Here is a 25905-nt window from a genome sequence, read left to right as displayed (position 1 = left end):
TGCTGTTTCATCTGGATCCAGCAGCCCCTGTTGTTACTGCAGCAGCATAACTGATCTTAATTGCTAAAATGTTTGTTTTAATCTAGACTAATGCAGGGTTGCTATTTTAGTGTTTTCCCCTGGGAGTTTTCAGAGTGGGACTTGGTTAGGTTGATTGACAAGTAAAGTCATCTGACTGGGTGGGACTGGGCTTACACAGAGAAATCAAGTCAGTTGCTGTTTAGAATCTTTAGAGGAAGTTTAAAATTTATTTATTAGTGTCACAAGTCGGCATACATTAATACTGCAATGGAGTTACTGTGAAAATCCCCTAGTCGCCACACTCTGGTGCCTGTTTGGGTACCCTGAGGGAGAATTTAGCATAGCTAATGCACCTGACCAGCACATCTTTCGAAGTGTCGGAGGAAACCGGAGCACCCGAAGGAAACCCACGCAGACATGGGGAGAATGTGTAAACTCTGCGCAGGCAGAGATCCAATCGAACCTGGGTCCCTGGCGCTGTGAGGCAGCTGTGCTAACCACTTGCCACCATGCCGTGTAGCTTTGTCTCCTCTGCAGTCTGGAGACTGGTATCTGCCAGAAACTAGGTCTCTTTCTCTGAAGGTCTGCTGGTAGAACTTCTGTGGAAACTACTGTTTGGGAGTCAGAAGGCAGGTGTCTTTCTGTATCTGTCCAGAGGAGTTAAAAGGTTGGAAATTTAGCATCCACATGAGCATATCAGCTTATGGTGCTAATTGGTTCTGAAGAAGGATGTATGTCTATGAGGATATTGCTTAAATTGGAACTATAGAGATGGATTGCTATCAAGAATTATATTTTGAGTAAGTGTTTAAGTATTTTAATTGATAAAAGTTATGCTAATTCATTTTGTTACATTCTAACTGTGTTCTTAAATAAAGTTTGTTTTAATAAAAGCTTCCTAGTGGGTCAATTGAATCATACCTGGAGTGAAACCATAACACCAAAATTAGAAAGAAAGCTTGGGTCTAGACTAACTTTATAATATACTTTGGAGTTTCCAATCTGGTCCTTAACAGTCATCATGACAGTGCTTAGCACTTAGCCCATTCCCTGCCACCTCCCTCCATCCTTTGCACGTCACACCCAGCAAAAATATCTGTTAAAGAATTAAAACAAATTATGTTGGATGATTGATAACTGTTTCTATTTCCATATAGAAACTCTGTGTTACTCAAAACAATTGTCAGTGGTTTGGTGGTTGGAAAAAAGTACAAGTGAATCTTTTGATGATACCCAGAAAGAAAGGGGAAAGATTTCATTTCAACGTTTTTTTGCGGATCTTCTCAAGGGAAGGGTTATTTGGAGTGACTGCAGTAAATGTTTGAAAGCCTACGAGCCCTGGCTGATTGCGATCAAAGTAAGGTTTGCAAACATTTGTTCCTACCTGGCTTAGAATTGTAGGTGTTTGTTGGTGTGAGTCAGATGACAATTTGATTTTGAACAGTCTATAGAGTACCAACTCGTTTTCTCAGCATGACGTAAAGCTTTATTGTCCACGACCCAATTAGAAATGCAGTAAAGACTGACTAGATTTTTGTTGTGACTGTTGGTTGTACATTAATGTTAAGAATGGATGCAGATTTGTCACCTGATCTGTTCTGTGCTGCCAAATAGTAAGAAAATACATGTCATTTAAAGCATCCTTTGGTTCCAACTGTAAAATTTAAATTGCGACAAAGTGTTTTCACATATTGTTCGAAGAGTGCCAAGACAGCCAAGTTGTGCATTTTCAATGCTTTTTTGTTATTGACTGAGCTTTCCAGAGGAAATGTAATTGATTTATATTTATTGACAAATCCCGCTAAAGTAGATGGGTTTTCCTACTGTGGCATATTAAGGAAAATATTTCTCAAATGATTCAACTCCAATCCCACCAACTTGGAAGAAACCAGATGAAACCAGGACGGTTAAATATTGGTATTTTCCCTACTTTTGGAACTCATCTTCCCCAGCTGGCTGAGATCCCCTTCCCTGACCTGTGGATCATGTGCCGATACAATCAAGACCAGTGCATGGGCTATTTTCAGCTCCTTACCTTGCATCTCTTGTGAGGAGATGCAGGAAAATTATCACTTCTTCCCGCCCAGGGAAGCTTTGCATTTCCAGACACAAAGGTTAGCACTGCAGCCTCACAGTGCCAGGGACCTGGGTTCAATTCCAGCCTCGGGTCCACTGTGTGTGTGGAGTTTGCACATTCTCCCCGTGTCTGCGTGGGTTTCCTTCGGGTGCTGTGGTTTCCTCCCAGAGTCCAAAGATGTGCGGGTTAGGTGGATTGGCCATGATAAATTGATCCTGGTGTCAGGGGGATTAGCAGGGTACATATGTGGGGCTACGGGAATAGGGCCTGGGTGGGATTGTGGTTGGTGCAAACTCGATGGACCGAATGTCCTCCTTCTGCACTGTGGGGATTCTATGATTCAGACACCCAACGCGATGGTACACGTATGTAGCTTGTGTCTGTAACAATGTCTGTTATATTTTCCGTTGTGTATTTTTCAAATTGCTGTCAGTTTGATGTTACTGTTATTCTCAGAGTTGACCAAAAGTGGCAGCTGCTTTCCCTCTGCATGTGTAAAGCTCTGCATCGAGAAAAAATAATCTGTCACCATGGACCCAAGATAGCAGAATTTACTAAGCAGTTCCAGCTGGGGTGTTATTTAGTGTGATCAGAGGCAGTGATATGACAGCCTGTCTCAATCCACTGTTTTCTCAATGTTTATGGTAAGGGAAATGTCTAACATGTCTTCATGTAAATAGCACAGGATATTTGACCATGCAGAATGTCACAGCCTTGACCCAGTCACATCACATCTCTCAGGAGCCTCTTTTCTTCCCCTTTACTTGCAGGAATACTGAAATTAAATGCAGCACTTCAGATGCTCTCATGGTAGAGAAGGTAATGTACAGATGGGAGAGAGAGGCCCTTTATTCATAGAGCTGTTAGATCTGAAGTTTGACGCCAGAAAATGGAAAATTATTTCAGTAGGAAACAAGCAACTGGTTCTTCTTTGCGATAGTTAATGATCAATTAGTGAGAAGTGATAATTAATGATAAGTTAAACCTTTTGGACCAAGTTGCAATTTCTCAATTTGACACAAAGACCCTTCCCCACCTGAAGTACAATCTGTGAATCATTTTCTATTATCTAACCAGATTAAATAGTGGTGTTGTATCCACTATGATTCTATGCCAGCTCATTCAATATGGATGCCCTGATAGCCTAATGGGTAAAAGCTGTGTCCTGTGTTGTATCAAGGCACGGTTAGCACAGTGCCAGGGACCCGAGTTCGATTCCCGGCTTGGGTCATTGTCTGTGCGGAGTCTGCACGTTCCCCCCGTGACTGCGTGGGTTTCCTCCGGATGGTCCGATTTCCTCCCACAGTCTGTAAGGCGTGCTGGTTAGGTGCTAAATTTTCCCTCAGTGTTACCCAAACAGATGCCAGAGTGTGATGACTAGGGGACTTTCACAGTAACTTCATTGCAGTGTTAATGTAAGCCTAAAGTTAAAGTTTATTTATCAGTCACAAGTAGGCTTACATTCACACTGCAATGAAATTACTGTGAAAATCCCCTAGTCGCTACAATCCGGCGCCTGTTCTGGTACACTGAGGGAGAATTTTAGCATGGCCAATGCACCTAACCAGCACGCCTTTGGAGTGTGGGATGAAACTGGAGCACCCGGAGGAAAACCACACAGCCACAGGGAGAACATGCAAACTCCTCACAGACAGTGACCCAAGCTGGGAATCAAACCCGGGTTCCTGGCGCTGTGAGGCAGCAGTGCTAACCACTGGGCGCGCCGTGCCTACTTGTGACACTAATAAATAAATAAAGGATGTGGATTAAATGTCCCAGTTTTGAATACCCACTCAATTCTGAGTTAATCAATCTTATATGATAGCATCTGGAGTGCTGCATTTAATATCAGGATCCCAAGCAAATCAAGTTCTTTATAAGTCACCTTTCTGAGCCGTTTATTCTGCTTTCAGGTTAGTGACTATCTCTTCTCCCTGAGTTTAGCCTTTCCTATTGCGATCCATTTTCTTGTTACTTAATTGCACCTTCGATCAGCAGGTGCTATCCTTCCTAAATATTTGAATTCTTGCACCTGGTCTAGTTCTCTTTTATGAATATTTCGTGGTGATTTTGAGTAATTTCGGGCAATTGGGACTAGCATGGTGGTTTAAAAAAAAGGGCGGCATGGACAAGTTGGGCTGAAGGGCCTTTCCATGCTGTAAACCTCTATGACTCTATGTTTCTATATGCATTGCCTTGGTTTTGTCAATGTTCACTTGCATCCCCCAGTTTATGCTTGCTATTGCAGGTTCTTCTAATCATTTTACCATGCTCGTTACAAGGGCTTCTTCATCTGTAAATCTAATTGATATTATAATTTCCCCCCCCTCTCCTGCTCCCACCAATCTGAACATCAGATTCTGTCTCTTTAAAACCCTCTTTGATTATTGCTGCGATGTAGACATTGAAGGGGATTAGTGATGAGCAACACCCTTGTCGAAATCCACTTCCAAATACACAGGATTCTGACACCCCTGTATTACTGTCTGTCCCATATACAGATCTCTCACGAGCTGCCTATCTCTCCAGTCCACTCCAATGTCTTTCAGCACTGTCCAGAGCTTAACCCAGTCAACTCAGTCAATTCAAAATTTACGCAAGTATAGCATTCCTGTCCAAACTCTCAACTGCGCTGACTCATTTATTATGGGCGGCACGGTGGCACAGTGGTTAGCACTGCTGCCTCAAAGCACCAGGGACCCGGGTTCAATTCCAGCCTCGGGTGACTCTCTGCATGAAGTTTGCACATTCTCACCGTGTCTGCATGGATTTCTTCCAGGGCGTTTCGGTTTCCTCCAAAGATGTGTGGGTTAGGTTGATTGGCCATGATAAATTGCCCCTTAGTGTCAGAGGGATTAGCTTGGGTAAATATGTGGGGTTATGGGGATGGGCCCTGGGTGGGATTGTTGTTGGTGCAGACTCAATGGGCCAAATGGCCTCCTCCTGCACTGTAGGGATTCTATGATTATGCAATTGCTTCTTTTGTCCCTCCTCCTCCTGAAATCCGAAGGAGTCATCCCCGATGTAGTTCTGTGCCTTCCCATCATTGCGATTCATGTCGCAAAATGTTCACATATTCACAGAAGAAAGAGAACTCAGACAGGTGAAAGAATCCAAATATTTAGGAAGCATGATCTCTGCGGATTGGAAGTGCAACAAAGAAAAAGGAACAAGGACAGCAGTGAGAAAGCTCATATTTCGTCAGAAGATGGTTACTAACTGGAAAACGGAACAAACAACTCAAGAGACGACTTTTAAAGAGCTAGATTTGGAGTGTTGTTTTGTTTGGATGTGAGATGTGAACTTTACCGAAGGAGATCATCTTACTACATAGCTTTGAAATGTGTGTTTGGAGGAGATTAGAAAGGATCTGCCGGACAGGAAAAGTAGCAAATGATGAAATGCTGGAGAGAATGAACGAATGAAGAAATTTGATGAAAGTATTTCAGAAAAGGCAGAGGGACTGGATAGGATTACTACACTATAGTTAAGACACTATAGTAAGACACTTATAGTTAAGAAAGCCAACCAACGCCTCTATTTCTCAGAAGACTAAGGAAATTTGGCATGTCTGCCACGACTCTCACCAACTTTCACAGATGCACCTTAGAAAACATTCTTTCTGGTTGTATCACAACTTGGTATGGGCTCCTGCTCTGCCCCAGACCGCAAGAAACTATAAAAGGTCGTGAATGTAGCCCAATCCATCACGCAAACCGACCTCCCATCCATTGACTCTGTCTACACGTCCCGCTGCCTTGGAAAAGCAGCCAGCATAATTAAGGACCCTACGCACCCCAGACATTTTCTATTCCACTTTCTTCCATCGGGAAAAAGATACAAAAGTCTGAGGTCATGTATCAACCGACTCAAGAACAGCTTCTTCCCTGCTGCCATCAGACTTTTGAATGGATCTACCTTGCATTAAGTTGATCTTTCTCTACACCCTAGCTATGACTGTAACACTACATTCTGCACCCTTTCCTTTCCTTCTCTCTGAATGGTATGCTTTGTCTGTATAGTGTGTAAGAAACAATATTTTTCACTGTATACTGATACATGTGACAATAATAATGATTCAAATCAAATCAAAGGACACACGTTAAGAGGAGACAGATTTGTAAAAACGTTATGGAGAAAAGATTTCCAAGAGGAAGGAAGAAACTATCAATGTTGGTTGAAAATTGGAGGAAGTTATTGCCAAATGAAAAGAATGGCGCAGGATGGGGCAATATAGAAAGTCTAGTATGAACCAAGGATCTGCCTTTGGGAAGAGCACACACAATGATGAAAACAATCCCAGGCAAGTAAAGGGAAATAAAAGGTATTCCTGAGAGATGTACGTGCAGCAAAATTGGTTAATAGTTATGGTAATGAGATAGTAATGTTTTAAGTTTTAAGTTTGTTTATTAGTGTCACAAGTAGGCTCACATTAACACTGAAATGAAGTTACTGTGAAAATCCCCTCGTCGCCACACTCCAGTGCCTGTTCGGATACACTGAGGGAGAGTTTAGCATGGCCAATGCACCCTAACCGGCACATCTTTGGAATCTGGAAGGAAACCAACCTAGACATGGGAAGAATGTGCAGACTCCCCACAAACAGTGACCCATGCCGGGAATCGAACCCAGGTCCCTGCTGTGAAGCAGCAGTGCTAACCACTGTGCCACCATGCCATCATGTGTATCATTATGTAAAAATGACATCAGCAGGTTATGTGCAAGCAACACTTGTAGCAACATCAAGTTAACTCTTGATGCCAGTTTATGAGGCCTTTGTTCTCAACACCTTGTGGACTGGCTGTGAAATATGGATGATGTACATCTATCAAGAAAGGAGGCTCAGCAACTTTCATCTTTGCTGGTTGCAGTGGATTCTGGGCATCTTATGGAAGGACAAAATCACCAATGTGACAGTCTCCTCAGAGACAAATCTTCCAAGTATGTTGGCACTCATCAAAGAGAGGAACAAGCAGGTTCGGGCACGTTCTCTGGATGGAAAATGGACATTTACCCATGGAATTTCTATATGGAGTGGAGCCAGAGCTAAAGACCTGTAAGACATTCAAAGCTCTACTTCAAGGATGCTTATAAACATGACTTAAAGGCCCTAAATATTTATTTATGTACCTGGCAGACACTAGCTGACGTCGGGGAAATTACATTACCTCCAGGCTGACGTTTACGGCCATGACAATCAGTGGCTACAGTGGTTTGGCAATGAACTCCAACACCGTAAGCAACAACCCACAATGGCATTTGATAATCACTTCACATGTGGCACTTGTGGCAGAACCTGTCTCTCATTGGTTGGCCTCTGGCCATCAGCAAAAATGCATCGTGTGAAGTTATTCCATTGCCAATGGAATTGATTTGCTCCATCCACACCATAATACGTAGGGGAAAAGATGACTGTTAGACATGAAGACTAATCAGTTGAGGTGCCCAGGGTGCCCACGGAATCAATGCCAGTGAAAGTCAGAGAAAGAAAGACGTCTGCTAATGCCATGCCATTCACAACTTCGCAACCAGTGAAGGTTTTTACAGTTGCAGAGTAGGAAACACAGCAACTAATGTGCACACAGCAGATTCTCAAAAAACACAACGTGATAAAGACCAGATTTCTTTTGTGATGCTGGTTGAAGAATAAATATTGGTCAGGACACCAGGGATAAATCTGCAACTGTTCCTTGAAATAGTATCGGGGGATCTTTTACATTCATCTAAGAGGGCAGACAGAGCCTCGGTTTAAGATCTCATACTAAAGGCAGCACATAGAATCCCTACAGAGCAGAAGGAGGCCATTCGGCCCATCGAGTCGACCACAATCCCACCCAGGCCCTATCCCCGCAACCCCACATATTTACCCTACTAATCCCCCTGGCACTAGGGTCAATTTAACATGGTCAATCAACCTAACCCGCACATCTTTGGACTGTGGGAGGAAACCGGAGCACCCAGAGGAAACCCACGCAGACACGGGGAGAATGTGCAAACTCCACACAGACAGTGACCAGAATTGAACTCGGGTCCCTGGCGCTGTGAGGCAGCAGTGCTAACCACTGTGCCACCATGCCGCCCCTCTGACAGTGCAGCACTCCCTGAGCATTGCGCTGTATTCTCAGGCTACACTTTGTGCTCAAGTTTCTGGAGTGAGATTTGAACCTTCTGAGTTGGAGATGAGAATGCTGCCAATTGAGCCACAGCTAGAACCTTCATGAGTATAGAAAAAGTCACAGGAACATAGGTAAGTGCCCTTTTGTGACCCTATACATGGGGAGATTCATTAAAGTACTTTAAGCCTATATTTGATCCATGACATTTCAAAGTAGGATTAATCAGTAACCTGAGTTTATGTAGCATCTTTAATGCGGAAGGTTGTCCCTGAGTGTCTCACAGAGGTTTAGTTAGAACGGGATACAGAACCAGAGGAACAGCAGGGTGATTAAACGCTTTGGTCAAATTGGGGTTTTTTAAGGAGGGTTTTGAAGGAGAATAGGGAGATGGATTTGATTTGATTTGATTTATTATTGTCACATGTATTAACATACAGTGAAAAGCATTGTTTCTTGCACGCTATACAGACAAAACATACCATTCATAGAGAAGGAAACGAGAGAGTGCGGAATGTAGTGTTACAGTCATAGCTAGGGGTAGAGAAAGATCAACTTATTGTGAGGTAGGTCCATTCAAAGCCTGACAGCAGCAGGGAAGAAGCTGTTCTTGAGTCGCTTGGTACGTGACCTCAGACTTTTGTATCTTGTTCCCAATGGAAGAAGGTGGAAGAGGGAATGTCCGGGGTGCGTGGTGTCCTTAATTATGCTGGCTGCTTTGCCGAGGCAGCGGGAAGAGTAGACAGAGTCAATGGATGGGAGGCGGGTTTGCGTGATGGACTATGCTACATTCACGAGCTTTTGTAGTTTCTTGCGGTCTTAGGCAGAGCAGGAGCCATACCAAGCTGTGATACAACCAGGAAGAATGCTTTCTATGGTGCATCTGTAAATGTTGCTGAGAGTCACAGCTGACATGCCAAATTTCCTTAGTCTTCTGAGAAAGTAGAGGCGTTGGTGAACTTTATTAACTATAGTGTCGGCATGGGGGGAACAGGACAGGTTGTTGGTGATCTGGACACTTAACTTGAAGCTCTTGACCCTTTCTACTTCATCCCCATTGATGTAGACAGGGGCATGTTCTCCTTTACGCTTCCTGAAATCGATGACAATCTCCTTCATTTTGTTGACATTGAGGGAGAGACTATTGTTGCCACACCAGTTCATCAGATTCTTCTCATTCCTGTACTCTGTCTCGTCATTGTTTGAGATCCGATCCACTACGGTGGTGTCGTCAGCAAACTTGAAAATCAAATTGGAGGGGAATTTGGCCACACAGTCATAGGTGTATAAGGAGTATAGTAGGGGGTTGAGAACACAGCCTTGTGGGGCACTGGTGTTGAAGATTATCGTGGAGGAGGTGTTGTTGCCTATCCTTACTGATTGTGGTCTTTGAGTTAGGAAGTTCAGGATCCAGTCGCAGAGGGAGGTGCCGAGGCTCAGGTCATGGAGTTTGGAGATGAGTTTCGTGGGAATAATGGTATTGAAGGCTGAGCTGTAGTCAATAAATAGGAGTCTGACATAGGTGTCCTTGTTATCTAGGTGTTCCAGGGTTGAGTGCAGGGCCAGGGAAATGGGGTCTGCTGTGGACCTATTGCGGCAGTAGGCAAACTGTAGTGAATCCAGGTAGTCTGGGAGGTTGGAATTCATTCAAATTGTCTCAAATTTCAGAAATTCTTCTTTCCCTTGATTCCTGGGTGATATTGAAATAATTGAAATCCCACATTATCACAATGCTATCGTTCTGAGATTTCTTTGAAGATTTGCCCCTCCATGTGTTCTCAGATGGAGGGGCAAATATTGGGGTAGGGGGTGACCTAGCTCTCCAGGGAAGCCAGCTGTTCCCCTACCCTTCCCTTCCGGGGACCATATCCCTCTATTCCCATCCTATTCATGTATTTGTCCAGAGACAAAGGGTGTGATCTTACCAGCTCGCCGCAGAGTTACTGGCACCACTTTGCTGTCAGGATTAGCTTCACGCCCAAGTGATCGGTGGGGTGGGGGATGATGTCCTTTGGAGGGGGGCAGGAGATCTCCCAGTGCACTGGGGGATTGGAGTGCCTTTCAATGAACAAAGAACAAAGAACAAAGTAAATTACAGCACAGGAAAAGGCCCTTCGGCCCTCGTAGCCTGCACCGACCATGCTGCCCAACTGAACTAAAACCCCCTACCCTTCCGGGGACCATATCCCTCTATTCCCATCCTATTCATGCATTTGTCCAGATGCTCCTTAAAAGTCACTATCGTATCTGCTTCCACTACCTCTCCTGGCAGCGAGTTCCAGGTACCCACCACCCTCTGTGTAAAAAACGTGCCTCATACATCTCCTTTAAACATTGCCCCTCGCACCTTAAACTTATGCCCCCTAGTAATTGACTCTTCCACCCTGGGAGAAAGCTTCTGATTATCCACTCTGTCCGCGCCCCTCATAATCTTGTAGACTTCTATCATGTCGCCCCTCAAACTCCATCGTTCCAGTGAGAAATGGCACCCCTAAAGATCAGCAGCCGGCTTCCCTGGAGAGTTAGGTCACCCCCCCCCCAATATTTGCCCCTCCATCTGAGAACACATGGAGGGGCAAATCTTCAAAGAAATCTCAGAACGATATAAAAACAGTCGCATTGTGATAATGTGGGATTTCAATTATTTCAACATCACCCAGGAATCAAGGGAAAGAAGAATTTCTGAAATTTGTACAGTGGAATTTTCTTGTTTACTATGATTCCATCCTAATGTGGAAGGAAGCAGTGCTGGATCTAGTCTGGGAGAATGAATTGAAGCAGCAGAAAGATGTTTCACTAGGGGAGCATTCGGGAAAGAATGATCACAATATCGTTAGGTTTAGAGTAATTGTGGAAATAGACTGGAAAGAGATCATAGAAACCCTACAGTACAGAAAGAGGCCATTCGGCTCATCGAGTCTGCACCAACCACAATCCCACCCAGACCCTACCCCTATATTCCTACATATTTTACCCGCTAATCCCTCTAATCTACACATCCCAGGACACTAAGGGGCAATTTTAGCATGGCCAATCAACCTAACCCGCACATCTTTGGACTGTGGGAGGGAACCGGAGCACCCGGAGGAAACCCATGCAGACACGAGGAGAATGTGCAAACTCCGCACAGACAGTGACCCAAGCCGGGAATCGAACCCAGGTCTCTGGAGCTGTGAAGCAGCAGTGCTAACCACTGTGCTACCGTGCCGCCCAAGAGATGAGAAACAAAGTAAAGATACTCAACTGGTAATGGGTTGATTGTAATGAATTGAATTGGTATCAAAGATTTGTATGTAAAACAGTAAATGAGCAACAGGAGATCTTAAAAGAGGACATTGTTCAGATACAGGCTGGACATGAGGAGGGAAAAGAAGGACATCCGAATGGGAGCTCCTCAATGGCTACAGAGGCCTAAATGAAACAGAAAGCAACGGTTTGCTGTAAATGACCAATCCATAACACAGTCGGGACTCAAGCATAGGAATTACAGAGGGGAATTGAAAGGGAATTGTAGGGGAAAGAGAATGCATTCGAAGCGATTAGAGGGTATTATAAAAGACAAAACTGAAGCACCATATAAAGATATAAGCTAGAATTCTCTGGCTGTTCATGCTGGTGGAATCTTCTGGCCTCGCCGACAGCACACACCCACAGTGCGTTTCCCGGCAGCGTGGGGTGCGTTCAATGGGACATCCCATTGACCGCGGTGGGACCAGAAGATCGAGCGGTGTGAATAGCTCACAAATTCTAGCCATAAATTGTCAAAGGATAGTCAAAGGAAGAATAGGTTTAACAGTTGGAAAACCCAACAAGTGTTACCCTCAGGCTCTGTTCCATTTAATGACAGGACCTGATTATCATTTCTGAAAACAGTTTCCCTGACACAGATAACCAGATTGAGAGGCTTGGCTGGTCACTGGGAGGTAGGCCTGTGGTACCAGGCCACACCAAGGCAGTGTGGAAGACAGAATGGTGGCACAGTGGTACAGTGGTTAGCACTGCTACCTCACAGCGCCAGGGACTCGGCTTGGGTGACTTTCTGTGTGGAGTTTGCACGTTCTCCCTGTGTCTGCATGGGTTTCCCCCGGGTGCTCCGGTGTCCTTCCACACTCCAAAGATGTGCGGGTTAGGTTGATTGGCCATGCTAAATTGCTCCTTACTTACTGTCAGGGAGTTAGCAGGGTAAGTAAGTGGGGTTATGGGGATAGGGCCTGGGTGGGATTGTGGTCAGTGCAGACTTGAATGCCCTCCCTCTGCACTGTAGGAATTCTATGATTCCATGAATGGGGGGAAGAGATTGGGGGACAGGGGGATGAGAAGATTGTAAGGGAGAGGCGTCCCCGGAGGGATGCAGTGAGCTGGGATGAGCTTGCAGGCCACGGACAACATCAAGAGGACATCAGATTGCATGGGAGGCGTTCCGACCACTGGGGCTTGGGGAGCAGTGGGTTGGGGTGGGGGGCGGGGTGCGGGCGTGGTTGTGGGGTGCAGCACTCCTGCTCCAGATACACAAACAGTGCTGGAAATGCATTTACCTGCTCCATGCAGCAGACCTCGCTTCCCTGTAGCCTGGGAATCTTTATCGCTCAACATTGGAGTGGTTATCGAAAAAAATGCTGAGGGACACATTAAAATATTGAAATGAGGGAATAACCTCCTGGCAGTTGGTTGGTCACCTGCCCTCTGTCCAACTGGCGTTAAAACAGGAAATGAGCTGGGCTGGCTTCAAGACAGAAAGCAAACAAGACTAGGAAAGAGGTCTGTACATCCCAAACACACACTCAAACACAGACACACACACACAAATATATAAATAATACGGACGGTATTTTCCACCTGAGCTCGCCCCAAGACTGGAAATCCCCGTCAGAGGTTAACGGACCTTTGCACGATCCACCAAATTTTCTGTCCCGCTCGCTGTGATTCCCAGATCGGGAAAGTTCGACCCTATATGTCATAATTTCAGAGTTGGCAGATGGCATGAAACTGGGAAATGCAAACAGAGAAGGATTAAACTACGTTTCAGAAGAAGCAGACCATTCAATGGTCGTAAGCATCAAAGCAAGAAACTACAAGAGGTCATGAATGTAGCCCAATCCATCACACAAATCAGCCTCCCATCCATTGACTCTGTCTACACTTCCCGCTGCTTCGGCAAAGCAGCCAGCATAATTAAGGACCCCACGCACCCCGAATATTCTCTCTTCCACCTTCTTCTACTGGGAAAAAGATACAAAAGTCTGAGGTCACGTACATATAAGGTAGGTCCATTCAAAAGTCTGATGGTAGCAGGGAAGAAGCTGCCCTTGAGTCTGTTGGTCCGTGACCTCAGACTTTTGTATCTTTTTCCCGATGGAAGAAGATGGAAGAGAGAATGTCCAGAGTGGGTGGGGACCCTGATTATGCTGGCTGCTTTGTGTCGGTCACAAACACGTAAAGAACATGGCAAGCAGCCTGGCAGTTCTGAAATGCATTAATTCCCTCCCCTGATTCCACCTTGGCAATTTGCGTAACTTAGGCATCAGTGGAGATGAATCCATTTGACTATAACTAGTGTGGCATAGAGTATGCCACAGCATGATGTACAAAGCACCGGTGAGATAGGAGAGCTGGGCAGTGACAATGAGAAGTTTGAGGGGCCAGGGGCAAAGGTGTAGACCCTGGACTTACTGAAGGGACCAGGCATTGACCCCAATCTCAGGTCACAATCTTCAATGACGGTACAATGGACTGACTCAAAAATGACTTGCAGCTGGTAAATGGCTCCTTTGTGTAGCATGGGCTACCTGATCACCCTGATGCATTTGCACTCCTTCCTCTTACTTTGCCCTTCCTGATGAACTTACTGGGAAAGTTGTGTGGTATGCACCAAGCTACCATGGTGCTCAGATAGCTGACTTGGACTACACTGCAGGGTTACCCTAGCTCTATCAGGGGGTTTGAAATATGCTTTCAAAAGGCTGGTCAGCTGGTCCATAAATGATTCTGGTGACTTCATGACATCATTTTATTAGTACTGAACTGGAATCTTAGCAGCTTGAAGCGAGGTCAACAGGCACTGCTCCTGAGAATATCCTGGGTTTCCCAAAAGGCACACAGATAGTGGTGGGTACGCCCGCACAATGAGAGCATATGGCAACTTTCTAGATATTATTCATATGCATTGCTAACTATATCAGGTCACAATAGAATCATAGAATCCTCACAGATTTGGTCCATCAAGTTTGCAATGACTCTCCAACATAGCATCCCACCCAGGCACCCCTGCCCTCTCCGCGTAGCCTCACGTACCTCCCCACTAATCCCCCTAAGCTACACATCTTTGGACCGTGGGAGGGTACCAGACATGGACACGGGGAGAACGTGCAGACTCCACACAGACAGCGACCCAAGCCGGGAATCGAACCTGGTTCCCTGGCGCTGTGAGGCAGCAGTGCTAACCACTGCGCCACTGGGGACAAAAGAGAGAAAATACAATAATTCAACTCAATGTAAAACAATTATGTTCAAATTTCCATGAGATATGTGTGGAAAATATTTCCTAGTAACCATCTTCCCTTTAGTTGATGTTTGACTCCTTTCTCCACAGATTTTATGTTTCCCTCCATCTAATTGAAAGGATTTCGCTGTGCTTAGGTATGCAAACCATTACTTTAAAACCATACTTTGTGTTTTGTTGACTAGTTAAATAATTTTTGACAAATGCGACATATTTGTGTTATCAATACAATTAGGCTAATTCTGAAGCAAGGGAGAGCATTGGAGTTGGTGAGAAGACCGTGGATCGAGGACACACCATCAAGCTCATCTGATTCACACCTGCTCCTGCTTTCCCAGCGATCAAGATCCCAAAACTCCCAGGTTGGGATTCTCCCATCCCGCCCGCCACTAGAATTCTAGCGGGGGCAGTGGGGGGGGGGGGGGGGGGGGGGGGCGCAGGGGGACAGATCATGTAAAGGTCTATTGAATTCAGGCAGGAATCTCCAGTTTTCAGGCGAGTGCGGGCAGAGAATCACGCCCCTAGTGTTAAATTCAGCAATGAAGACAATGCTTCCCTGCTGCCGCTGTGTGTAAGCACAATTACATCAGCAGCACTTTGTGAGAGAGGCACTTTCTGAGTACATAAGTTCTGTTGCTCCTTTTTGGTACCTGATCCATGACGTTTGAAATCCTAGCTCTCCAGTAACTGTCTTTGCAGCTTCTGCTCTGTGCTTTTAAGCACTCTGCCACTCTCTGCTCCTTGGGCAACCTTATCTGCTGTGAATCTCACTCCATCATCTCCAGCGTCAGCCCTCTCCGCAGCGCAGCCGAATTCTTTAAGGTGGGGTGTGGGACAAAGATAGAAGGTTTGAAAGCCTTAGGGACAGAGATCAGCCTGTCCAGCATCCCTCTTTGTCTTCTCCTCTTCATGTGCCTGCTTGACTCTGAATGATCTGTAGAAGAAAAGGAAATGAGTTAAGAATGGATGTGCCAGTTCCAGGGAGCGTGACAAGATAAAGTGACAAGATGCTCTGAACCAGGCGCAGCTGTGACCATGAAAGCAATATTGTTGACTGCATCACTTTGTGCATACTCACCCACATATGGCACTGGTCCAGTGATCTGTTCATCACTAAAGCCACTAAAGCCACTATCCTCGACTGCTCAGGGAGACGAGAGATGAAATTGCTGGGCCTCTGACGGAAATCCTTGTCGCTTCTTTGGACACGGGTGAGGTCCCTGAGGATTGGAGGATAGCGAATGTGGTCCCGTTGTTTAAGAAGGGTAGCAGGGATAACCCAGGAAATTATAGGTCGGTGAGCTTGACGTCCGTGGTAGGGAAGTTGTTGGAGAGGATTCTTAGAGACAGGATGTATGTGCATTTAGAACGGAACAATCTCATTAGTGACAGACAGCATGGTTTTGTAAGAGGGAGGTCGTGCCTTACAAATTTGGTGGAGTTTTTTGAGGAAGTGACAAAAACGGTTGATGAAGGAAGGGCCGTGGATGTCGTCTATATGGATTTCAGTAAGGCATTTGACAAAGTCCCACATAGCAGGTTGGTTAAGAAGGTTAAGGCTCATGGGATACAAGGAGAAGTGGCGAGATGGGTGGAGAACTGGCTTGGCCATAGGAGACAGAGGGTAGTGGTCGAAGGGTCTTTTTCCGGCTGGAGGTCTGTGACCAGTGGTGTTCCGCAGGGCTCTGTACTGGGACCTCTGCTATTTGTGATATATATAAATGATTTGGAAGAAGGTGTAACTGGTGTAATCAGCAAGTTTGCGGATGACACAAAGATGGCTGGAATTGCGGATAGCGAAGAGCATTGTCGGGCAATACAGCAGGATATAGATAGGCTGGAAAATTGGGCGGAGAGGTGGCAGATGGAATTTAATCCGGATAAATGCGAAGTGATGCATTTTGGAAGAAATAATGTAGGGAGGAGTTATACAATAAATGGCAGAGTCATCAGGAGTATAGAAACACAGAGGGACCTAGGTGTGCAAGTCCACAAATCCTTGAAGGTGGCAACGCAGGTGGAGAAGGTGGTGAAGAAGGCATATGGTATGCTTGCCTTTATAGGACGGGGTATAGAGTATAAAAGCTGGAGTCTGATGATGCAGCTGTATAGAACGCTGGTTAGGCCGCATTTGGAGTACTGCGTCCAGTTCTGGTCGCCGCACTACCAGAAGGACGTGGAGGCGTTGGAGAGAGTGCAGAGAAGGTTTACCAGGATGTTGCCTGGTATGGAGGGTCTTAGCTATGAGGAGAGATTGGGTAGACTGGGGTTGTTCTCCTTGGAAAGACGGAGAATGAGGGGAGATCTAATAGAGGTATACAAGATTATGAAGGGTATAGATAGGGTGAACAGTGGGAAGCTTTTTCCCAGGTCGGAGGTGACGATCACGAGGGGTCACGGGCTCAAGCTGAGAGGGGCGAAGTATAACTCAGACATCAGAGGGACGTTTTTTACACAGAGGGTGGTGGGGGCCTGGAATGCGCTGCCGAGTAGGGTGGTGGAGGCAGGCACGCTGACATCGTTTAAGACTTACCTGGATAGTCACATGAGCAGCCTGGGAATGGAGGGATACAAATGATTGGTCTAGTTGGACCAAGGAGCGGCACAGGCTTGGAGGGCCGAAGGGCCTGTTTCCTGTGCTGTACTGTTCTTTGTTCTTTGTTCTTTGTTCAATGTACCTGCTGCTCCTGCTGAGTCTGATGCCTTATGACCAGGGCTTTACCGTCAGTAGCCTGCCTCTGCCAGACCTTCTGTGTTAGTTTTCCTCAAGCAAGATTAACTGTCTTAGATAAGAAATGTTAAACGTTAATGAAGAGTTGCATTTGAATGTCATCTTCCAGGTGCCAGCAGACAGTTGATGTTCCAGGAAGGAGAGATTCTGGAAGGATTCTAAGCAGCAAACTGTTGTAGTGCCCACTGCTGCCACCATGTCGTACAGTGTTAGTTACAGTTCGGTAAGTCTTGAAGAAATCTTCATATTCATATGTAGGTTAACTGCAAACCTTTTTTGGCTATTTGAACTACTTGAAAATATAGAGTAAAGGATACAAGCTGGGCCCTGTCTCCATACTTACTGATACACATAGCTCTGCCTAACACTAGCCTGGTCTCTTGGTGCAGGTCATGGGTTCTCATCAATCAGTCTGTGGGCAGTCCTTTACTCAGTCTTACATCAACCCTATGGGTGGGATTTTACGGCCTGGCTCGACCTGAGACCGGAAAATCCCGTCTGAGGTCTACGGACCTTCCCTTCATCTGCCCCTTGCCCGCTCCGATTCCCGTGGTGGGCGGGGCGGGGCGATAGAATTCTGGCATATATGTGCCAAACCCTTATACTACACAGACAAGATTCTAAGTAGAGTTAGTGACCATTGAGCCACAGAACGCTGCATGTAATGACTTGAAATTAACTTTAAGAAATTACAGTAATCAGCGGAGCTGATCCCATGGTGCCTAAATGAAAAAGGGAAAGGCTGTGACTGTACCTTCCCTGCCTTCATCAAGGCAGTGAAACATTTGTGCCACCGCTCTGGTGTTCTAGGAGAGAGAGAGGTGACAAACCACATCACTGCTACTTAACTCCACATGGTTTCAGTTATGCATTTCACTGGCTTTTCTCCTGGCTGGGTGACCCAAGCTTTCTTATTTGTTTTCAGAAACACCTTACGTCCTGTGTTTATGTCTTTTCAGTGTTTGACTCCGCAGGCACACTGGATGATGAAGTTGCGGTGAAGTGACTCAGCTCCTGGACATTGTTCCATTCTGAGAAGAGTCTTGAGAGAGCACAAACAATACTTTATTTATTTTTAAGTTTTTTTGTTGGTACCTTTCGGTATTTTAATTCTAATCTAAAAAGCCAATTCAAATGAAGTCCAGTCATGGTCCCCACATGAGGGAAAGGTAGATCCAAGCTGACAGGACATCCCATCTTGGACTCGATCAATCAAGATCCAAGCTTGACAGGATGAGGCATTGCCTTTCCTCCTGGCCTTGATCTGATGCTTCATCTTAGCCAAAAGGCCCAGATGGCTTTGAAAAATTGCATCAGGCAAAGCCTCGGTTTAACAGGAAATGTGATGGCCTAGGAGTATGATTGCTGGACTATTAATCCAGAAACTCAGCTAATGTTCTGAGGACTTGTGTTCGAATCCCACCACGGCATTTGAATTCAATTAGAAGTATCTGGAATTAAGAATCTACTGATGACCATGAAACCATTGCCGATTGTTGGAAAAACCCATCTGGTTCACTGATGTCCTTTAGGGCAGGAAATCTGCCATCCTCGCCCAGCCTGGACTACATGTGACTCCAGCCCAACAGCAATGTGGTTGATTCTCAACTGCCCTCTGAGCAAGGGCAACTAGGGATGGGCAATAAATGCTGGCCAGTCAGCGATGCCCACGTGCCATGAATGAATAAATCCTTTTGATTTGATTTGATTTACTATTAAAAGTATTGTTTCTTCCTCGCTATACAGACAAAACATACCGTTCATAAAGAAGGAAATGAGAGAGTGCAGAATGTAGTGTTACAGTCATAGCTAGGGCGTAGAGAAAGATCAATTTAATGCAACATAAGTCTATTCAAAAATCTGACAGCAACAGGAGAGAAGCTATTATACCTGAAGCTATATACTCCACTATATACTTGCAAAGGTGTTCCAAACAATTCTGCCTCTCAGTGTCCAGGTGTCATTGCTGCTTCCTACACTTCAAAGACTGGCTCCTTACCATCAGTATAATCGCCAGGCTCTCTGACAGCCTGGACAGTATCTACCTTCAGTTCGTTCCAAAGTGTAAATTCATGAAGTATGCAATGTGCCTTTACCATTTGCAAGATGCTAGGTGCATACTACAAGATCCAGACACTGTAATTTTATCATCAGCATTGCAATGGCTTAGACCAGGAGCAGAATGAGGTCATTAGGCCCATCAAGTCTACACTGCCATTGGATCAATGTTGATAAGTTTCTCAACCCCATTCCCCCCGCCACATCCCTCTTACCTTTGATCCCCTTACCAATCAAGAAACTAATAAGATCATAGGATATAGGAGAAGTCCTTATCTCCGTGTGTCTTGTTGGTAGGGAGGCACACAACAGGTCTGTGACCTTACATCAAAACTAGAGTTAAAAATTTCGCATGGGTTACTTGACGTTTTAAATACGAGGCCAGAGGTTGTGCTAAAACTTTTCAGATCACTGGTTTGGTCTCAGTTGGAGTATGATGGACAGTTTGGAGCAACACAATGCAGGGGAAGATGTAAAGGCCTCAGGAAGGATGGAGAGAATGCCCACCAGGATGTTACCAGGGGTGAGGGACTTCAGTTAGGAAGAGAAATGGGAAAATTTCTCCTTGAACCAGAGTTGACTTAGCAGAGGTTTTGAAGATGAGGAGAAGCTTTGATAGAATGGAGAGAAAATAACTTTTCTCTCTGGGTGAATGGTTCAATAAAGGGTTTAAATCATTGGCAAAAGATCCAGAGGGGAAATGGGGATTTTTTAAAAATCCAGTGAGTTAGAATGATCGGGAACAGTCTACCTGAAAAGGTGGTGGGAGTTTAAAAGGGATGTGGGCATGTACTGATGAATGAGGAATTCCCAGGATTGCACACAAAGAAAAAGAGGGAGGTGTGCCGGAATTTTACTGTCCTGCCCGCCACGGGAATCGAAGCCGGTGAGGGGTGGAGCATGGGAAGGTGCATTGACCTCGGGTGGGATTTTACGGTTTCGGGACAAGCGAGGCCATAAAGTCTCGTCCGTTCTCATTCAAATGCAGCACAGGCACAACGGGCTGAATGGCCTCCATCTCTGCCATGTGTTTCTATGTTTCTATTTTGTTTGCATGCTGCCTCTTGGTAATGTCATTCCACGAGCGCACTAATGAAACACATCTCCACGTCATCATAACCTCTTTCGAACTTCTCCACTGCCTTTGACTTGGCATGTCCCTTGTCTGACATCCAATATTGGATGAGCAGAAATTTCCTCCAATTCAATTTTTGGAAGACACAAGCTGTGGTCTGCACACCGCCCCAACTTTCGTTCCCTAGCCACCCATTCCCCAGGGTAGTTGTCTGGGGCTGAACCAGACTGTTTGCAACCTCAGCCTTTCAATTTGACCTAGAATTTTGATTCCATCCATGTACCATTTAGTTTATATCGCACCTCACAATTTCACTTCTAAAATGCATCACTTCATCATTTCCTGCATTAAATTTTTGTCTGTCAGGTGTCTGCCGCTTCAGCAGTCTGACTACGTCCTCCTGAAGACTCTTATTGTCTCCCTCAATGTTTATGACATTCCCAAGCTTTGTGTTAGCTATAAGTTTTGAAATTTCACCCACATACCCAAACTAAAGCCATTAATATATACATGGTCCTAATCTGCCCCCTGGGGGGCACAAGTCTTAAAAACAACTGTTCACTGCTGCTCTCTGCTTTCTGTATTTTAGCCACTTTTATATCCGGGCCCTCCCACTGTCTCTTCAACCACATGGGTTTCAATTTTGCCATCAAGTCTGTAATGTGACTCCTTTTCCACATGCACGCAAATCTACCACTTCCAGCAACTCTCTTTGTTATTTAATTGTAGAACTCAAATCAGGTTCATCAATGAATCCATGTTGGCTGCCATTTATGTTCTTCCAAGTGACAATTTATTGTAACTCAGACTCTGAAAAACCTGGGAAGTGAACTCGGAGCTTCAGGGCAGTGTATCTGGGAGGTAAACCTGGTTTACAAACTTCCGCTGGGCAATTGCCTTGCACAGATTTTACAGATGCACCACAGAAAGCGTTCTTTCTGGTTGTATCACAGCTATGGCTCCTGCTCTGCCCAAGACCGCAAGAAACTACAAGAGGTTGTGAATATAGCCCAATCCATCAAGCAAACCAGCCTCCCATCCATTGACTCTGTCCTCACTTCCCACTGCCTCGGCAAAGCAGCCAGTATAATTAAGGACCCCACGCACCACAGACATTCTCTCTTCCACTTCCTTCCGTCGGGAAAAAGATACAAAAGTCTGAGGTCACGTACCAACCGACTCAAGAGCAGCTTGTTCCCTGCTGCCATCAGACTTTTGAATGGACCTACCTCGCAATAAGTTGATCTTTCTCTACACCTTAGCTATGACTGTAACACTACATTCTGCACTCTCTCCTTTCCTTCTTGATGAACGGTATGCTTTGTCTGTATAGCGCGCAAGGATCAATACTTTTCACTATCCCAATACATATGACAATAATAAAACAAATCAAAATCAAATCACTGTGAACCATCCAAAAATATGATTTAAATCGCAAACTACAAGTGGTTCCAACTAGTTACCCAGAAACAGTTAGAAGAATGAAAACGCTTGTCGCTTCTCGGTAACTATAGCATTGACCCAACTCAAACTCCCCACGCCCCCTTACAGGACTCCACACCATCCCCCAGCCCCCCAAATCCTACCCACTTACTTTATATGCTTAACTTCTCCCTGTCTTGTCAAAGACCTTTAAACTTATCTGGTTTATGGCAGTTAGGGCCGAATAAAAAGGGGGTGTGGTCTACTGACCTGCGACTGAGCTGCCCTCGACTGTAAGCCCTGGGAACATGCTGCCCTATCACTGATTTCTCACGGCCTGAGTCGGAAGGTCAGGCAAGCTGGGATCATCTGGATTTCCAGATAAGTAACAACGTGGGGAGGCAATGGCCGAGTGGTATTATTGCTCGACTGTTAATCCAGAAACTCAGCTAATATTCCGGGGACAAGGGTTCGAATTCCACCATGGCAGATGGTGGAATTTAGATTCATTAAGAAATATCTGGAATTAAAAGTCTAATGTTGAAACGATTGTCGGAAAAACCCATCTGGTTCACTGATGTCCTTTAGGGAAGGAAATCTGCCGTCCTTACCTGGTCTGGCCTGCATGTGACTCCAGAGCCACAGAAATGTGATTGGCTCTCAACTGCCCTCGGGCATCTAGGGTTGGGCAATGAAGTCGGTAAAAATACCTCTTGAGGCTGGCATGAGTCAAAATAGAGTAGGCTTTATTCTCACAAGCTTGTGGGAGAACTTGACCCCTTGAAAGCGGAAGCCAAAGTTCTCTCTGAACACAAGAAGCGTGGACCTTTATACATCAGGGTTCCCAATACAAGTCATGAAGCAAAGTCTAGTTAACAGTCCTTGATCATAAATTATAGTTCCTTTAACAGCTTCTGATAGTCTCTAACCATAAACCAGAGTGTATGTGGTATCCTTGGGTCATAAAGCACAATTCTCCTGGTAGTTGTAGTCAAGGTGCAACCTCTGGTCCCCCGCTCTTCCCGCGGCCTTTCCTTTGAAGTGACTGTGTGCGATTACAGCTGTCCCAGTGGGAGTCCTCCTTCAAACGGCCATTCTCGCACTCTACCATTTGGTAGCTGCTTCCTTTGTTTAAATCATACACAAGCCTACGGGAAACGTAAGACTTACCACCCAACATTTACATTTAACTGTCTGTTTTATCAGAATGATATAAACAAGCAAGGGAACCATGAACAAATGGCTTATACTACTACCAGGAGCAATATAAACAAAGGGGAGACTAGCCATAAGGAAGGGTTATGTTTGTGATACATTCCAGGTACAAAGTTCAACCTTTTAGGTACAAAATACATTGAGTACAAAAAAAAATTAACCCTTTCCCTTCTTCAGGCAATAAATGCTGGCCGGCCAACGATGCCCAGGTCCCATGAATGAATGAAAAAAACATAGTGACAATCCGATTCAAATGCAATGGAAATTGCGGGCCACTATCTTGTACAAGTTTAAAGGAAGTGTAGAAACTTGCATTTAGAAGCAGACTCACACAACATTAGTTGCCACCATGGGCGGCACGGTGACGCAGTGGTTAGCATTGCTGCCTCACAGCGCCAGGGACCTGGGTTCGATTCCCGGCATGGGCCACTGTCTGTGTGGAGTCTGCACGTTCTCTCCATGTCTGCGCAAGTTTCCTCCGGTTGCTCCGGTTTCCTCCCACAGTCCAAAGATGTGCAGGTTAGGTGGATTGGCCATGGTTAATAAAACATTGCTCCATAGAGTCCCAAAATGTATAGGTTAGATATATTAGCCACGGTAAATGTGATTTGATTTGATTTGATTTATTATTGTCACATGTATTAGTGTACAGTGAAAAGTATTGTTTCTTGCGCGCTATAAAGACAGAGCATACCGTTCATAGAGAAGGAAAGGAGAGAGTGCAGAATGTAGTGTTACAGTCATAGCAAAGGTGTAGAGAAAGATCAACTTAATGCAAGGTAGATCCATTCAAAACTCTGATGGCAGCTGTTCTTGACTCCGTGACCTCAGACTTTTGTATCTTTTTCCCGACGGAAGAAGGTGGAAGAGAGAATGTCCGGGGTGCGTGGGGTCCTTAATTATGCTGGCTGCTTTGCCGAGGCAGCCGGAAGTGTAGATGGAGTCAATGGATGGGAGGCTGGTGTTGGGTTAGGGCGGGAGGGGGAGGGCTTTTGAGTGGGATGCTCTGTCAGGGAGCCGGTGCAGACTCGATGGGCCAAATGGCCTCCTTCTGCACTGTAAGGATTCTATGATTCTATGATGTCAGAGTCACTGAGAAGCAATACATCCACAAGTCATGAAAATAGTGTTCTCTTTGTGAAAACAGGTCTCTGCTGAGTTGCCCGTGATGGAGAGCACAACTGACTTTGGCGACTATGAATACCTCTGCGAAAAAGAAAGCGTCAACAGATTTGGGGCAGCCCTCATGCCCAGCTTCTATATGGTAGTTTTAATGCTCAGTGTCATTGGGAATGGACTGGTTCTGCTGGTACTTGTAAAATACGAATATCTAAAAAGCATAACAAACATATTCATTCTCAATCTTGCCATTTCAGATTTGCTTTCCGCTATTTGTCTCCCTTTCTGGGCAATCCATCACTTAAAAGGTTGGATCTTTGGAGTTGCCATGTGCAAATTAATGAGCGGTATGTTTTATATCGGCTTTTACAGCGGCATCATGTTCCTGACACTGATGACCATTGATCGCTATCTTGCAGTGGTTCATGCTGTGTCTGCCGCAAGATCCCGTAAGGTTCGCTATGCCACAGTGACCAGTGTGATTGTTTGGCTAACCAGCTCCTTAGCGACCATCCCTGACTTTTTCTTTGCCGGATTGACAGACAATGATACGATCTGTGACAACCTTTACTCACGCGATAACGCAGTCCCGTGGAAACTGTTACGATATTACCAACAAAATATACTGTTCTTTATCCTCCCCTTTGTCATCATTGTGTACTGCTATTTTAGGATAATTCAGACACTGGTGAAGTGTAGAACGGTGCAGAAGCACAGGACGCTGAGAGTTATATTCACCATTGTTGTGGTATTTTTTTTATGTTGGACACCATACAATGTGATGATCTTCTTGAAGTCGCTGGTGGAACTTGAGTTGCTGGAGTTTGAAGAATGTGAGTTGGAGATACAGCTGGATTATGCGTACACCATCTCCTACACTGTGGCTTATTTCCACTGTTGCCTCAACCCCATTTTTTACGCCTTTGTGGGTCAAAAATTCAGAAAGCACCTCATCCATTTCTGCGACCGCTGTTTCCCATACGGTATAATGTGTTACCAGCGACAATACGGCATTAGGAATCCCCAAGTGGAAAATTCTGATGGTTCCCTGGGTAACGACACAACAAATAACTGGTAGTCTGGCATTCCTTTTAAAAAAAGACTTGTTTGGAGGATATTTGTAATTTGTCGAGCTGTTGCTACTTACCTATTCTGATTTTTTTTGATGGAATGTAAACAAAATTGATTTGTTGTAATAAGAGTAACACAGCAGAGAGTATGGTTTTACTCTTCATTGGCAGCTAAACCAGCAGGATTCAATAAATTGGCTTTGTCTAGTCTTTTCTCTAAGCCTGTGTTGTGTCAGCTGATTTTTGGCTACATTGTGCAAAAATTTACCTCTTCACAATATTGCTTCTCAACACTTAGGTAAGATTTTTTTGTCTACGTATGTCATGGTTGGGTATTTGTGGTAACTGATTATTACTTTGGGTGCTTGCATTGAAAATTATGCTTTGAAGAAATTACAAATAAATAAAAGCGTTAATAGGCTCATCACATAACCCGCCGTGCACTTGATAAATCTTGGGTTTCAAGCTAATTAAGGGACAGAGTTCATGTGACTCAGTTAGTGAA

General features: G+C 45.1%; 1 protein-coding gene across 2 annotated transcripts; it reads left to right on the top strand.

Annotated features, from left to right (window-relative positions):
- Positions 1–1299: 1299 nt before the first annotated feature.
- LOC144504059 (C-C chemokine receptor type 4-like) lies at positions 1300–25618 on the top strand. Of its 2 annotated transcripts, XM_078229226.1 has the most exons (4): positions 1300–1378; positions 14801–14847; positions 17551–17664; positions 24359–25612. In XM_078229226.1, the coding sequence occupies exons 3-4, from the start codon at positions 17638–17640 to the stop codon at positions 25406–25408; spliced, it is 1077 nt and encodes a 358-aa protein (XP_078085352.1). In that variant the 5' UTR covers positions 1300–1378; positions 14801–14847; positions 17551–17637; the 3' UTR covers positions 25409–25612. The 2 variants fall into 2 exon arrangements, with proteins under 2 accessions (XP_078085352.1, XP_078085359.1); XM_078229233.1 differs by lacking the exons at positions 1300–1378; positions 14801–14847 and adding an exon at positions 14942–15072 and having other exon boundaries at positions 24359–25618.
- Positions 25619–25905: the final 287 nt, after the last annotated feature.

This window comes from Mustelus asterias, chromosome 2, assembly GCF_964213995.1.
Source record: "Mustelus asterias chromosome 2, sMusAst1.hap1.1, whole genome shotgun sequence".
NCBI classification, from domain to species: Eukaryota; Metazoa; Chordata; class Chondrichthyes; order Carcharhiniformes; family Triakidae; genus Mustelus; species Mustelus asterias.
The sequence above is the reverse complement of the archived record's forward strand: the minus strand, read 5'-3'. Positions and strand labels throughout refer to the sequence as shown.

Bases quoted from the DNA above. Each gene is read 5' to 3' on its own strand.
- LOC144504059 (XM_078229233.1), top strand. From the start codon at position 17,638: ATGTCGTACAGTGTTAGTTACAGTTCG. The intron at 17,665-24,358 runs GTAAGTCTTGAA...TTGTGAAAACAG, and splicing joins ACAGTGTTAGTTACAGTTCG to GTCTCTGCTGAGTTGCCCGT.